We start from the raw sequence: 16,518 nt of genomic DNA, 5'->3' as shown, positions 1-16,518 counted from the left end.
ATGGATTTTAGTTGCCATCCAAACCCAAATAAGCTAAACACTGCTTTGGTTGTTGCCAAAATTTTGATTAGTACAGGATATTTGCATTATTCCACTTGATACTGGCAGATCAATAACTGTGCTGCAGCTTCACTTATGAGAACGGAAGGGTTCCTTCCCAGATGCATTTAGGTGGGGCTTTTACATTCTGTTGAGTTTTATCATGAATTAGGCTACACAAAACAGGTGTTATCACATTACTATTGAGACATACTCTAGCATCATTTCACGAACAGTGGTGGACACCTTCTCCCTGGAGTTGTCATTCCATATCAACTCAGGATTTTCATGTGTCCCTTCAAAAATATGAACGGCAGCTTCAGGGTTATCTCTCATGGCATCCATAAAAACGCCAGGCAGAAACTTCATAAGGATAATTCTAACCTGAAAAGAAAGATACAGATAATACAGTAAAAATACAAATACTGTACAAAAATACAGTAAAAAAAAAAGGCTGTAACAAAACCTGCACTTAAATGTGCCCAATTAAATAAGCAAAGCACTAAGAAATAGTTTTGAAAGAAATTTCAACTGTCCCCAGAACTGTGTTGGGGATGCCTCCATATTAAAAAAAAAAAAAATTCTGAAAATGTCCCATGTTGCTGAAAAAGCCCAGAAATGCAATATCCTTCTGAATCAACTGAATACTAAAACTAGGCATTTCCGGACAGAGATTTCTCCAGACACCAGGCAGGGTCTCCATAGAGTGTATTTAAGGCCACCACCTAGTTGATGTTGCATGTGTTTGCAGAACAGCACTAGCAGCTGATCTTCCTTCCACTCATGGTTCTTGTGATCCAACCCATATATCTGCTCCTAATGATAAAATGGGCAGCCTTTTTGATAAGGGAGCTGCTAGTCCAATCCAAGCCACAAGACTATACTCTGGCATGCATTATGGCATGCTCTCAGCTGCCTGCATCTGGAGTGCTGTGTGAACAGCCATAGAGGAAACTACGCTCTCTCACCTTTGGACCCACCAGCTTATCTGCTGTCATTTTAGCAAAGAGCTCTGCTGTCTGAGATCGAACTTGTGGATGGGTCGAGTTGCAGAACATATCAAGTAAGTAGATTAAAGCACCTAGAAAAGGACAGAATGGCAATTGGCTCTTCCAGTCACAGCAAGTTTGAAGACACACTGGATGCAACAAGAATCATGTAATATATTAATGTACGGACATGTAGGGACACATTTCTAAAGTGCTCTGATGACAAAAGTAGTGCCCCATGGCCATTGTGACGTCTTCACTTTCAGCAGCTTGCCTGGCTGATGCACAGCTCTTCCCTCCCCTGCTTTTTCTCCTCCCATTTCTCTTCCTTAGTCCCCTGCAGGAAGACTGAACTGTGAAATCAGAAGGAGGACATTCAATTTAATCTTAGGGTTGTCTTCTCTTGTGCATGATTTCCTACTATAATGAATTTAGTCTTTCATGAATGCCAGAGCGTGGGTTTTTTAATATATATTATTTCTCTTTTCTATCATTGCTGTTAAACATAATAATTTCACATTGATTAAAAAGAGTAAGAATAAGTAACAAACACCACTGTACCTTTCGCCATTGCTTCTTTCACAATTTTGGTACTAGATGTCAAAGCATACAGAGTTTCAAGAACAAGCTGCCGGCCTGCCAAGATTAAGCAACTCTTAATAAAGCTCAAAATTTAAATCCTCTTAAGAGAGAAATTCAACACAAGTCACAACAAGGCATGGGTCAGACTTACAGGGAGGGCCCTAATTCAAGAACTGGAGCAAAAAGCTTTCATGGGAGTTTAGGTCCACAGACATAAATTCTATTGCAGATTAGAAGTGTTATCACTATTTCTTACTGAGTTAATGCTCTGAACTATATCTGCATAGTTTTGGATGTGTTGCACAAATGAAGTAGTGTTAATATTACTGATCAACCCATTTCTCACTGTCCAATAATTCATAACATTTCTTGTACTATGAGTAAGTTACCATGCATGAATAATACAATAAATATTGGTGGGGAACTGTAGCAGATGGTACCCTGTAGCCTTTTTCTAAACATGATATCTGCAGCCTTGAGCAGGTGTCAGGACATAGTTTACAACAAAGGCTATCAGGGCTTAGGACTCTGCCTCTGTTTTGAATGCCAAGCCCAAGTCATAAAGCCCAAAAATAATGAGTGCTTCTGGCCATCAGAGGATCCTGATCCATCACTAGCAAATAACCATAATTAACCCCACATATCTTTGATCAAAGTCTAAGGTTATTAGAGGTCATAGTTTCTAAGCACTCCAGACTCTAAAAACAATCTTCTTCGGAACTGGGTCTACAAAGCTGTATATACTTATGATGTGAAAAGACTGGGGTGTAAGAATTAGAGTTACTGTGCTACAGAAATGCTTGATTTTTGCATGGTTTTCCTTGTTGGCATTTTTAAAAAGTTTCCTAGATTTATCTCTATTGTAGATGGTCTTTTTGTCATTGAATGCTTCATATAAGCTCTACGTACTTGAAGGCAGTGAATGTAGAAGGGCCAGTAAGTTGGAAAGAACCATTGCCTCTGCAATATTGTTAACACATTCCTGGTTACTAGTTACTATGTTCACCACCTGTCAGGGGGAAAAAAACAAAGTTAACACCAGCTAAGCTTGAACTGGCAGCATGCCATTTCTATAAACTCTATCAAGATGGGATCAAGGTTGCTCTGACACACTGTGCTGCATGTTCACTGGCCATCATCTCTTCTACTCATCTGTGAACTATACAGCATCCCTCCCAATCAAAAGAGGGATGTGGATGTTGCTGCATATAGAAGAAGAACGCAGATTTATACCCCGCCCTTCTCTCTGAATCAGTCTCAGAGTGGCTTACAATCTCCTTTATCTCCTTCCCCCACAACAAACACCCTGTGAGGTGGGTGGGGCTGAGAGAGTTCTTGCAGCAGTTGCCCTTTCAAGGACAACTCCTGTGAGAGCTAGGGCTACCCCAAGGCCATTTCAGCAGCTGCCAAGTGGAGGAGTGGGGAATCAAATCCGGCTCTCCCAGATAAGAGTCCGTGCACTTAACCTCTACACCAAACCGGCTCTCTCTCTATATACACCTCTTGCCTTTAGAATGCCCTCCTTCTTGAAGCTTGCCTGGCACCTACCTTACTTTCTTTTAGGCACTAAGCCAAAACACAGCTCTTTACCTAGGCTTTCAATTAAGGGGTCTCCTTGTTTTTTAAAGCTTTCTTATGGTCAGCTCCTAGCTTGAGGGGAGGGACGGTGGCTCAGTGGTAGAGCATCTGATTGGTAAGCAGAAGGTCCCAGGTTCAATCCCTGGCATCTCCAAAAAAAGGGTCCAGGCAAATAGGTGTGAAAAACCTCAGCTTGAGACCTTAGAGAGCCGCTGCCAGTCTGAGTACATAATACTGACTTTGATGGACCAAGGGTCTGATTCAGTATAAGGCAACTTCATATGTTCATATGAGGGCTGTTTTTAGTCATAATCACTTTAGACTACTTTGTGCACTTTTATGCCTTGGTTTTTAATGACTGACTTTACTGGCGTGTTGCTATTTTATTTTCATTTATTCGTAATTGATTTTGGGTTTTTAAAATTGCTTTTACTATTGTTTTCTTTGTTCTGTTTTACTGTTTTTTTTGGTTTGGTTTATTCCCCCATGACCCTTCCCCCATATCTAAGCCTCCTTAGAACTCTTGGCCGAAGGCAAGCTTTTATGTTGGGCAAACTGAATGTCCTACCAGCTGCAGAGCTTAGGAGGCCCTTCACCAAAACTCCTGACATGCATCTGGAATAACACAGCCAGTGGATCACATTATCTTATTCTTTGATCAATGGATGCAACTGAGAAACCTCTGGATTATACATATCCTGAGTAAATATTAGCTGATAGTCAAATCTTGCATAACTTCTCTGCTGGCAGACAGCATCTAGAAATAATGCATTTTGTTGCCAAATTCTTAGTATTTTTGGCTTCTTTATTCTGTTACAAAGATGTGTTTTAATTTGCCATGCTGTATTTACTGTCCTGTATTTTTATCCTGTATCTGTACTGGCTAGGTGTGTGTGCTCTGTATATACTGAGCCAAATAAATTTCAAAAAAAAACCTCATCATATTTATTCAGCCAGATCAAATTAGAGAATCTGATTTGGCTATCAAAATAGCCACACCCAAATAAAAGCCAATATTATTCGGCTTTTATTTGGGTGCAGGTGGAAGGCATTTAAATTTTGATCTCCATTACAATGGATCTGAATAAATTCAGGTTTCTCAGATATTAACCTGAATTCCAGTACAATACTGATATTGGGATTCAGGAATATTTGGGAATACTGATATTTTTGGGTTTCAATAGATCTGAATCAGGGGGAAAATGAATTTTTTTGCATACTCCTAGTTTACTTTGCTCAAGATCTTTGCTCAGAGGAGCATAATAATATAGGAAAGAGCTTTAGCTGTAATTCACTTTAAGCGGGTCTAGAGAGGTACCATGCACATTTTCTAAATATACATAACATGTTAACAAGACATGGCCTCATTTTTATTTTCATTTTCCTTCTTAGCTTTTCTTGTTGTATTATTAATTTTGTTATCAAATGGGCAGCATATGAACTTTCATCATATCAAATGTAAAGTTTGTTAGTTCTGTTAATGGGAATCAAAAGAAGAATCCTTGTACTCCTTTTACACAAAGGAAGTAGTGGTGCATAGATAGTTTCTGGCCACACAGCAAGTCAACTTCACCCTCATCCATCTACACAGTGCATTCAGAATTCAAGCAGCTGATCAACACTGTACTACTGCAAACAACTTTTAGTGGTTTGTTACCTCCAGAGCCAGCTGTTGTACTTGACCAGCTCCGTGGACACGTAGAAGAGAAAATATCAACTTAAAGTGCCCTATGCATTCACACTCTGAACCTACATGAAAAGAAGTAACAAAAGAAATAAATCAACAAAGGAAGTGAAACGTATTTTTGGCAAAGGAACAGTGCTTTTGAAGATCTATCTGAAAAAAAAGCTGGAACAACTGTTTAAGTATGATTATATGTATCTTCCAATAGCTTGGGGGTAAGCTATTCAACTGTATCTTCATTTGTACATTCAAAACCTAAAGTTAAGCACCATTTTTGGTAGGAGACAGAAGCTCTATCTGCTGCTCTGAAAGTTTCTGTAGAGACTTTTTTGGATGACTTTTTGGAAGGACCTGCTACTGGCATGCATGGAGAATTCCTGCCTCTCTTACTGAAAGCAGCAGTAATAGGACAAGATGAGGCCATTCAGCAGCACAGAGGATCTGTCTATATAGTTCTGATCCTTGGCACGTTCTTCAACGCAGTGATCCTGCTAGAGCTCAGCTTGTTTTTCCAATTTCCAGCCCTCAACTCGACACTGCTTAAAATAATAACTTCAGTCCTGTGCCTACCTCACTGTTTTATTGCTCTGTGGGTCCTATGCTCAGTAGGTGCTATATCAACCAAGATAAATGTCACTTACCTGGGTTATGTTTTATTACATTCCGCAAAGCCTCCAAAGCCATTTCAACTCTTCTGAGCCTTTCTCCATGTTGGTTAGACTCTACTTTCCCTGTCTGAGTGATGGCCATTAATGTATGAAGGTATTGTGCTTGTGAACCTATATAATCTAGAAGGCTTGCAGCAAATGCTTTAGGAAGCTGCAGAAAAAGAACACAATGTAATTATATTCAATAAATTACCTGTTAGCATGTTAAAGATTTAAAATTCAGTGATAAAATCAAATCCTGTATGAGGAGTGACAGATTAGGATTATGCTTGGAGACAGAGACATGCATGCTGAAAATCAACTGGCATTATGTTTTGCACATTTGGCAGACTAACAAGGGTTTGATCAACAAGCTTCTTTTAAGGAAGCCACAGCTGATTGTGATGTCTGAGCACAGCCTATAATTTAACTGTAGACACAAGCGGGGAAATTTCAGTCACTGACAAACCCTTTATGTTGCAAACCCCAACTGACTATTAAAAAGTTACTTTTAGAAAAAGTATTAAAGGTTTCAGTCTGCTAGTAGCAAAAGCAGAACCTTACCTCTAGCTGGAATGTGGGGACTTCATTGTAAACTCTAACAAAAATCTCTCCAACAATAAGTTCCTTTGCATGGTCACTGAAGACAAATTCTGACCCATAACTTTTGTCACAGTCACCCTTCAGAGGAAAAAAAGTTTAGTTCAGCATCTTTACATAATAAATTATATACAGAAATAATACTGTGCAGCTTCCTATAAGGGAGAATCATGCACTGACCCAACACAACAGCAGAAGAATCCTTTACATAATTTTTTAGAAAATTGTCTTTGCAGCCACAAGTAGGGCTGTACACATATTTTGTGTGTCTTTGGAATATGATAGAATTTGGCTACGAATTCCAGCTTTCCTGGACTTCTTTGCAGGAGAGGTTGAAAATATGGACAGAGGAAACGAAAAGGAGAGCTGTCCAAGGCTTACAATGGATACTGCTTCTGTCCTTTCCTGCACAGTTCTTGTAAGAGGTACTACTTGGACCTGAGCTTAAATGTTTTAAGCTGCACCACCTTTGTAAATATTTGCTTACTTATTTAGAAAAAACACAACTGGCTTGCATGCTGCTTAAGAGTACCTGCCTTAGCCTCTCCCAACTAGCCAACCTGACAATTTCAAAAAGCGCCTCACTCTTTTTATCATGCTTTCCTGCTGAGCTTCTAGAAACTCAAGGAGCTCCGCTCTTGTCCGATTGTTCCAAATCAAATAAGGGCTCTCCGTGTTACTGTTGAGCATTTTCAGAATCTGAGGGAAAAGGATAAGGACAAAAATTTAGTTCAAAATAACTTCCATTTCCTCCCTCAGACACTTTCTTCAAATCATCTTAACTCCAGGAACATCATCTTGCTCTCTCACGTCCTCTCTGGTGTTTAATCTTTAACACATCTATGCTTCTCTTAATCTGGAGAGCTAGCACTGATTTAGGTTCACCCCATCGTGATCTGGCTGCCACAGAAGCCTCTGCTTCACAGTTCTTGTATGCACTAAGTTGTTGTGAATACTGTCTCACTACATTCAGATTTACATAGTTTTCTTCTACACTGCCATCAGCCTCCAGATCAGGGCCTGAGAGAGACCAGTTCGAACTCCTCCTTGGCTATGAAGTTCACCAGGAGGTCTTGGGCCAGTCATTCTCAGCCTCATCTGTCTCACAGAGTTATTGTGAGAAAAAAAATGAGAGTGGAAGAAGCAACCTCAAGCTCCTTGAAGGGAAAGATTCAAGTATATACAAAGGGCAGTGGCTATATAGACCATGAACATGATGGGGGCCAAAGCAAAAGTCTGCCAGACAGAGTAATCAAGCTCCCAAAGTTATATTCAGTAGCTTTAACATGGCATCTGGACTATGTGATAGCCATTAGTACTAGAGATCATACCTGTTAGCTCACTGGCCCAAAAGAAAAACATACTGTGCTATAGTTGTCAGAAGAAATCTACAGATCTCCACCATACTCCTGCATTTTGTTTAAAAATTTAATCGGTTCTCAAACTGTTCTCATAAATGGTTCTGTCAAATACTCTCAGTTTCCAATAAATTAATGACTTAAGAAATGTCCTTCCACATTGCCATTATTCAGTCTACTGAGAGCTCACAGAATAATCCTAACTACTGAAGTAAAGCGAACAAGTGTTAATATGAACATTAAACGCTGGGTTGTATACCTCAGTAGGACTAACTACCGCCAGCTTCCTTGCAATATAAGGAGTAAGCATGCTTGCAAGACTTTTTCTGATGGCTGGATTTTCAGGTGTAGCTTGTTCTCCAGGAAGATATCCTCCAAGACGGCTCAAAGCAAGGAGGCCAAGTTTGGCAAGGCTATTGGCTACTTCCTGGTAACAGAAAACAGAGATTCAAATCTACACTTATGTTACTTGAGTTGTTTTCATAACACTGCAGGCTATTTGGACATGCACATAATATGCATAAGCAAGCATAATTAATCTTTAAAATACTGCTCAAGCTTTAAAATACTGCAAACAAGGTTACTCGGGTTATATGTTGCTATATCTTAAATTCTTTTTCACCGTCCATTAAAATATTGGAAATTTGGATAAAATAGCCCAAAATCCGTTTTTTGTAGAGTCAGTCCACCCTTTCGATAAGGTCGTTTGAGGAAGTGTTGAACCCTATTGTAGATTATCTAAGTGAATATAAATTTTTGCCTAGAAATAATGAATATAGATTGTGGTTTATGTTGTAATGGTGTGTTTTCCGTTTTCACTTGATTTATTTATACCGTTGATACTTTATATGTTGTGCATATTTAGAGTCGTGAAGTACCCTGATAAACTAGGTCATGCGGTTCTCTTTTTCAACAAGATTTTAGTGTTTGTAGTTTGCCTTTTTAGCCTTTGGATTATGTTTCTCCTCTTGCTTTTGTATGTAATGGAAAAATTCTCTCTTAATAAAAATTATTTTTTTTAAAAGAGTTTTCTAATATTACCTGCTGATTGGAATCTTCACTCTTCTGAATGCCACTCTCTTCCAGTGTGTAATCATAGTTGAAGAGGTAACCAAGTAAATACCACAGAACTCCAGCTCCAAAGAGATGTGTCTGTAACAAGTAATCCACAGCAAACGAGCTGACGCATTCTACCCCCAGGGAAGCAACACGTGGTATGGTCTACAGCAGAAGGGGAAAAGAACAGCTTTGAATAATTAATGAGAAATAGTGAAGCCCAACAGGAAGAAGACAAATGGTATTTTAGTATAAACTGCATTTATTGCTTAGCTATAGTATAATCCTAAGGATGTGCAGATCTTTTCTTTAGTTTTCTTAATGTAGCGTTTTAACAAAGTCATGCTGGAGTGTAGCGTAGCTAAATAAATGAACTCCTGGGGTTTAATATCAGCAGCTTCTGCAAGATACGGGTCTGCTGTGTATGCACATCCAGGCAAGATGACACCTAATTTGAATTTAAGATGAAAGGATGCATCCTTTACAATCTGATGCAGGCATCTGAGGATCTATTCCTTTTCTAAGCACACAGAGAGAAGCTAGGAGAAGTGCAAAACAGAAGCCTCAGAAGAGCTTACCTTCCCAAAATACAGCACTCGACAGAGGTCCTTGATGATATTGGGCATTTCAGTGATTTTCTCTCTGCAATCTTCAAACTGAGCTGCTACACTGTAGCACTTACATATATGTCCACACACCTATAAAGAGAATAAAAACTTTTCTACACCACATGGAATTTTGGCTCACTGTGTAACACTGGAGACAGTAAATCCACTTTTTATAAAAGCTCAAAAGCAAGGTAGATTTGCAGAGGGCTTACTATCCAATGCCCTTGTGAAGAATTAATATTATGTCTTTGTGTAGTGTCTAATGTTACAATAAGTAAGAGGGCTATTATAATTTCCATTTAATGAACCGAGCCTTAGAGAGCCATAAACCAAGCAAACACGTATGTGAAGGTGGACTCCCAAATGCAGGTTCTGTTTCAGCTCATACACACAGGCCACATCTTCTATGACAAGGATTTCTTTTATACTCACCTGAACTGACATATCATCTGGCTTACTAGAGCGCGTCAGGACTGCAACACAGCGATTAAATGCCTCTTGCAAAACCTGTGGAGATAGACATTTCTTCAGTAGGTTGTCAGTATCTAAATCTGTTGAGGCTGTTTTATCACACAGAAAAGATTTTCTTCAATATACTGTTCTAAAGCCACAGTGCTAAATTTGTACGCCAAAAGAATGTCTGATATAACAAAGTACAAGACACAGTTTACTCGTATGCATTTTTGATGAACTATGAAAAACCTTAGTTTTCTTTCCCCTCATTTTATGTACCCAAATGTATTTTTAATTAGAAGGAAAAGAAAGGCAGCCATTTGCTACAGAACAGTAGGTTCAATTGCGCCAACCACGGTAACAATTATCTGAAATTATATACAATTACTAATATTAAATATTCCTTAGCATCACCATTATTGCTTCTCCTATTTGGCACTTCAGTAGCTCAATTTATGTAAGAGTCCTCATCATTTCTGCAGTAAGCTATTTTCTTGTTATTTGGGCAAATTAAACAGCATCCACAAAACCCTCATAAACTAACAGCAATAGCAGTCCTGGGACTGCTTGTCACATATATGGCTAACAAGCTGGGAGAAAAACATTTCCAGAGAGCTTCCATAAATAGTAAAAGTGCAAATAGTTTATCAGAAAAAGAAATTCATCTACCTCTACTTCTGTAAAGTCCAAAGCAAACACTGGCCTGCAGAGCAAAACCCCAGGTTTACCTCTATTCCATTCTCTCTTCTGAGCTCTTCTGCATTAAGCGCTGAACAATTGACAGTGTAGAAAGCCAGCTCAGTTGCGGCAGGCAACAGAGGAGACTCCTTGGAGAACAAGAGGTCATCTGAAGTTTCTAGTGTGATTGTTTTGATCAGCATAGGATATCCAGCATATTTGTAGGGCTTCAGCTCTGGAGGAAGAAAATACCAGAAATCAATATCCACATCTGAAATCACCTGCCAGCAAAACCCGGAAGATTCTGAGGTCTGAACTACACCGCTTATATCAATTTACATCTCTTTTGCCAGAGAACAATGACAAAAATTCTCTTGATCTAACCACAACAACCTAAAATACTGATAACAAGTTCAGAAATGGAGTTAATGAGATAAATTATGACATTATTATTGGTCCATCAATGAGCAAACAGAAAAGGAAGCTGCCACAAGGCAGTAGCTGCTCACCAAAGATCTGCCCCATGTGCACATAGTAATTCGGCTTCATTCTCTTCCTACCATTAAGGGGCTCTGACACTGTTTGAGGCGATACTGGAGCTCTCTGAGGTTCTGGGACCATTTTTCAAGATGCAGCTTGGTAAGGGGACTTCCTTTGGAAAAGAGGGCTCTGAACTACACTGGATCTTGCTACTTAACCTTACACTTTCCGTTTTCTGCAAATTCTGGGCTTTCTATCAAGAAAATTTTCCTCTTGAAATGTCTGCACTTTTACTTACAAAGATATTTTTCAAAACCTGGTGTACACAGCTGCACAAGTATTTAATATGTCTGAAGAATGCTTTCAGTTTGAGATATAAAACTGAACTATAATGCACCCAACTATATCCAAGTTTTCTGCCTTGGAAGACAAAATATAGCTTAACCATTTGCAATTTTGCATATCTGCTGCTTCTTGCAATGGTTCAAGTCTAGAGCTCTGGCTGTCAATTTACATTACTTGGGGGTAGAGGGCTATAATATTTTACAGCACTGCAGATTTTTAACTTTGCTGTGCAGGTGTCAATTTTCAATATGTTCAATACCAAATGGAAATGCATATACTTAGAAGTCATAATATAATTACCTTCTTTGTGTCTGTTGAAGAGGATGCTTTGGGCTTTCAGAATCAAAATAATATTTTCAGGATCTGGACCGTCCACTACTTTGGCTGACTTTGTACACAAAAACTCATAAGCTTTATTCACTTTTTCAAACATATCCTGCAGATGAAGTGCATTATGGAGAAGGATATGTGAATCTAATCTCAAAACAGATTTGCTAATGCTGCAAAAGAAACAAGTTTTAAAGGGAGGTGCCTTTCTTCTATACAACCTTCAGAAAAACACTTTTCGTTTGGAGGTCACATTTACACATCAGACTGTTATGGGAAGTCAAGTAGGCACAATATTTTGAGTAGTGTACAAATACTGTAAGGGTACAGAATTAACGTATATTTAATCTAGACTCAAAAGGGGCCTGGTAAATCCAATCCCTGGCTTACTACAGGAAATTTAAAGCTATTCCCAAAACCCAACAGATGGCTATGAAAGTCATATACTTAGCAGCTTTCCAAAACAGCCAGCTGCATTTTAATGATGGTGCTCCTGCACATAGGCTACCTCAGTCATGCAAATTACACAACAGATCAGCAAATTCCCAGGAATGCAGATATGGATCTCTTCCTGCCACTGAAGAAAATGAGAATGATCCCTGCAGGTGGGAGTGTTCTATGTAAGGCCTGCAGATCTTACGTTCATAAGTGATCTCTGGAAAAACACACACATATTCTATGGCTATAACATATCACTTACTCGACCTTCTGGATTCTTGTCAGGGTGATATTTCTGAGCCAATCTGAAATAAGCTTTTCTGATCTTGCTCTCATCATGCCTGCCAAATACAGAAAGGATGTGGTTACCTATATGTTCATTCATCCAGGGAAAAAAAAAACAAAATCTAGCTAGTTATACCTACCTAACTAAAGCTGTTTGTTTAATTAGGCTATTTCTATGCCACCAGAGTCCTGCTCAAGGCAGCTTAACAATTAAAACAATGTAACAATATAAAAACAAGCCACTGGACATAAACATCATAAAAACTACCCATAAAACAGAAGCAGACAATGAAAAAAATATTATAAGAAAAAAAATCCCTAACTAAAAGCCTGGCTTAAAGAAAGATGTATTTGGGTACTGTGCCTAAAAGAACATGAAAATAGATGCCAGGTGAGCCTCAAGGACAGGAGTGGCCAAACATGCTTAAGGTAAGAACCACATAAAATAAAGGTTAGATGTTTGAGAACCACAAGACGTGAACGTCAAATGTTGGAAGGAAGGAAGGAAAATGGGGAGAGAGAGGTGGAAAGAAAGCAACTTTAGATGCATTCTCCAAGCTGCCAGCTGGTTTGGAGAAGAAATCTAAAGAGAAATGCCTTCTTGAAGCTGGCTGATGGGGTGGTGCGGGGGTTTGAGAGCCACACAATGTGTGTGAAGGAGCCACATGTGGCTCCTGAGCTGCAGTTTGGCCACCTCTGCTCAAGAAGATGCTGCTGTCATGGAAAATGCTGTCTTAATGTTCTGGAGGCAAAAGCTGTGAGTCTAGAAACGAACATTTTGAATTGCAGGTTTCAGCCCTACTTCCAGGCACTTTTGATGCATTAGCTAAATCTTTACAGACTAGGGAAGGGCACAAACCAGCTCACAAATGGGTCAGGATATTCCCACACAAATTCATGATTAAAATTGCCTAATTTGTGAGCTGAGCTTCATGAGCCAAACCACAACCTTTTCAGAGGTTTGGGCAGTTCATGCTGGTGTGTGTTGGTAGCGTCTGCAGCAGACGCATTGGCACAAATAAATTACGATCCTCAAAGCAACGGGGTGATGGATTACTGCAGCCCTGGAAACACCAACAGTGCTCCCATTCAGCTCTATGGGGGAAATGCTACACTCCTAGTCCTATGGTTGTGATTTCCCACAGTGTACCTACTTTTGGAAGCTGTTACCTCCCAAGCCAATCCTCACCACACTTGGAGGATATATAGAGGAGCATCCTGGAGAGGTCCACTGCGAGTTTGATGCCCCCCCCCCCCCAAATCCAGTCCTCACCAAACTTTGAGTGCAGGTAGAGGTGAGTCAGCTGGAGACTTACTGTGATTTGGGGGGAGGGGCATGCTACTGCATCACAAACCTCATGAAACAAACTGGTTTGTTAAATGGAAAAGTTAGTGCGGCTCCATAAACCAAGCCAAACTTCTGTTTTCCTGATTCACGTCCATCCCTATTACAGACATTACACACCATCTATAAATAAGCCTCTTTCTTAATAGAGGCAGAAGCCATAATGGCACAATGAAAGAGATCTTAGTGGGTTATATCCAACACATGCATTCCAAAAACTCTAGACTTTTGCAATTGCTTTTCCATTTCACTAGACCTTCAACATGGCAGAAGCTACACCTACATCAGTTGTCTGGACACAGAATCCCCATTTCCTGCATTATTGGGGGAAGTATTTGTGAAGTCCCTACATTGTGCAGGGGGTTGGACTAGATGGCCCTGGAAGTACTTTCCAACTCTATGATTCTATGCTACTTTTCCCTTTCTGTTATACTACCTGCACTTCTGATTAAGTGGCACAGAGCCAAAATCAGTGGGTCAGAATATTCCCACACAAAATTTGCTCCAATGCCAAATTACTAGGGATGGGCACAAACTGGTTCATGAGCCAAAATTCAGCACAAACTTGGTTTGGTTTGGAGACCATGAACCAATGTTTGGGGAAGGCACAATCCCTGAACATTTACTGGACTTTTGTCCAATTTAACTGGGACATTTAAACCTAACAGCTGAGTGGCACAGGTCTGCTCCTAACCTGTGAGCCATTTCACCAGTTAGTTTTGCTTCCCATTCCACTTGGAAACTTGGCAGCCATTTCAGCCTAACAGCAGATGGGTGCACCTGTTCCACTCTTAGTCTGAAATGGCTACAAGCCATTTAAACAACAGATAGGTATGCCTGCCAACTATCAACTATGAGGTTTAAATGGCTGTGAGCCATTAAACTTGTCAGCCATTTAATCCTTCCTAGGCTATTCTTTCCTTTCTCCTGGCTGTGGCTGGCTGAGGCTAGGAGAAAGGGAGATCCAAACTGGCCAGTTTGGTTCAGGGCATTTCTTGCTCAGTTTGTTGTTTGGTTTAGGAGCCACCCTGAACCCCAAACCAGAATTTTTAAGTTCATACCCATCCTTACAAATTAATATCCTACTGCTACTCTGTAAAACCTTTAGCTGCACCATGATTCAGTAGTTTCCCTAGGTGAAAGAACAGCTGGAGTCAATTAAATGAATGGGAGTCAACAGGCCCCACTTCTACTAGTAACGAAGAATGTATGACAACTTACTGCCCTTGTCCCTTTGGAAGATGGAGAACTTCATAAGCATCATCTATTGACATTGTAGGTGGCTTCTTCTCTACCTCCTTCTTCCAAGCATCCAGGGTGTCCTTCAATAGTTTCACCTGTAAAAGAAAAAAACAAAAGAAATTCCTAATTTTGCACCTCTACTCTGTAACCTAACTAGTCCTGAATTAGAAAGTCTTCAGGAAACATACATTTTTTACTACTTGAACACTGACCTAAACAAATGTGAAAGAACTCCTATCAAATATTATAAATTCAACCAGTTATCATCAGTGTGGGATTTCTCCTGTGGGGTTCCACAGGGTGCAGTCTTCTCATCCATGCTAGTCAATTGCTATGTAAAGCACTTAGGATAAATTGTTCATAGCTTTGGAACTGGATGTCACCAATACACTGATGCTTGAGAGTTCTCTGAAGAGCTCAGGGGTTATACTGGGCCCAGTATTAATACTACAGAAGCAAATTAATGCAGCTGCAAAAACCATTCTTCCAACTTAATTTAAAGCCCGGAAGATAGCTCAGCTGATCTGGTCACCTGGATGCACACCATGATAAACACTAGACTACTGAAATGCACTCTGAGTAGATCTTCCCTTAAGATCAACTTGGAAACTCCAGTTACTGCAGAACGCTGCAGCTTGGTTAGCATTAGGAACTAGCTTGTGCATGATTTTACAGCAATTCTGTAATCATGTCATCAGCTGCCTGTTAGTTACCAGGTTCAATTTCGGTTACGTGTCATCACATGCAAAGCCCTTCATGGCTTCTGACCCTTATATCTGTAGGATGTATCTCCTCCTATGACCCCTTCAATCATCTGCACAAGGCCTTTACAGATGACACTGCAAACAGATAAGCTGAACAAGTGCCCACAGGTGTGCATTATCTGTGATGGTCTCTGTACCAATTTGCTTCTTCATCTTTATTTCTGAAAACTACGCAAAACTGAATTATTCGAGAGAGATTTGTTTAAATGAAGGTATAGGGCTGAATCATGACAGAGGGAATGGGACTGTGGACCATACTACTTATATGTATTATCTATTGTTATTGTTGTCTTATCTTACTCTCACTATATTGTATGTCTACTCATGTACTACTGTTTACATTGGTAAACATGTCATGTTTAATACTTACATCTTGTTTCAGATTTCTGAAACAATAATCCTATTACATTATTTATTAGATGTCTCCACACCCTATTGATTTTGCTGACTTACATTATGTAATCCCCTTTTGATCTAACTGAGAAAGTGTAAATGTGAAAATAATAAATGTATTAATAACAAATAAATAATACATTTAAAGACAAGCATGTCAAGATCACAGTCCTGGAGCATACTAAGCAACCCAGTCAAACAATCACGGCTTACACAGTGATTGATCTGTTCCTCCCCCACTGCTCCCAAATTCTGTTGTGTTTACAAATAAGGCAGAGGTGTTTTTTTGTTTTTTTAAAGTGACTTACAGGATCTTTAATTGGCCAGTCAGGAAACCGCACTTTATCGCAAAGGTGTCTGAGGTAATATATGTTACAAAACAGCTCATTCTCCAGTTGAGGGTAGTTGATAACTGGGATCGGGCAATATTGATAAAGTGCTCTTGTATTACTTTGAAGACGGGGAGTGAAGTCAGCAAGATGGGCAGCAATTTTCTCTATCATGAGGCGCCTGTGAATTGCAAAAGACATCTTCAATCAAACAGATGCTGAAAGGTCTTCCAGGCACTGACTGGCATTCAATTAAATCTAACGCAAACCACAAAGCCATCTGGATCATTTAGAAAAC

The 16,518-nt window shown here is 39.6% G+C and overlaps 1 protein-coding gene across 1 annotated transcript in view; it reads right to left on the bottom strand.

Moving 5' to 3' along the window:
* DNAJC13 (DnaJ heat shock protein family (Hsp40) member C13) overlaps nt 1–16,518 on the bottom strand; it is a 63,886-nt gene that overhangs the window by 4,738 nt on the left and 42,630 nt on the right. Inside the window, exons 34-50 of the mRNA XM_060248895.1 lie at nt 16,200–16,401; nt 14,714–14,829; nt 12,125–12,203; nt 11,398–11,533; nt 10,323–10,507; nt 9,574–9,648; nt 9,112–9,231; nt 8,519–8,698; nt 7,737–7,904; nt 6,705–6,818; nt 6,084–6,200; nt 5,514–5,691; nt 4,846–4,937; nt 2,520–2,619; nt 1,590–1,664; nt 1,008–1,120; nt 254–423 (exon numbers count right to left, since the gene is read on the bottom strand). Of these exons, the coding sequence (XP_060104878.1) occupies nt 254–423; nt 1,008–1,120; nt 1,590–1,664; nt 2,520–2,619; nt 4,846–4,937; nt 5,514–5,691; nt 6,084–6,200; nt 6,705–6,818; nt 7,737–7,904; nt 8,519–8,698; nt 9,112–9,231; nt 9,574–9,648; nt 10,323–10,507; nt 11,398–11,533; nt 12,125–12,203; nt 14,714–14,829; nt 16,200–16,401 (2,220 nt within the window). The remainder of the gene's footprint in view (nt 1–253; nt 424–1,007; nt 1,121–1,589; nt 1,665–2,519; nt 2,620–4,845; nt 4,938–5,513; nt 5,692–6,083; nt 6,201–6,704; nt 6,819–7,736; nt 7,905–8,518; nt 8,699–9,111; nt 9,232–9,573; nt 9,649–10,322; nt 10,508–11,397; nt 11,534–12,124; nt 12,204–14,713; nt 14,830–16,199; nt 16,402–16,518) is intronic.

The sequence above is a fragment of the Heteronotia binoei genome, chromosome 10, assembly GCF_032191835.1.
Source record: "Heteronotia binoei isolate CCM8104 ecotype False Entrance Well chromosome 10, APGP_CSIRO_Hbin_v1, whole genome shotgun sequence".
NCBI classification, from domain to species: domain Eukaryota; kingdom Metazoa; phylum Chordata; class Lepidosauria; order Squamata; family Gekkonidae; genus Heteronotia; species Heteronotia binoei.
This window is presented reverse-complemented; position numbering and strand designations above follow the sequence as displayed.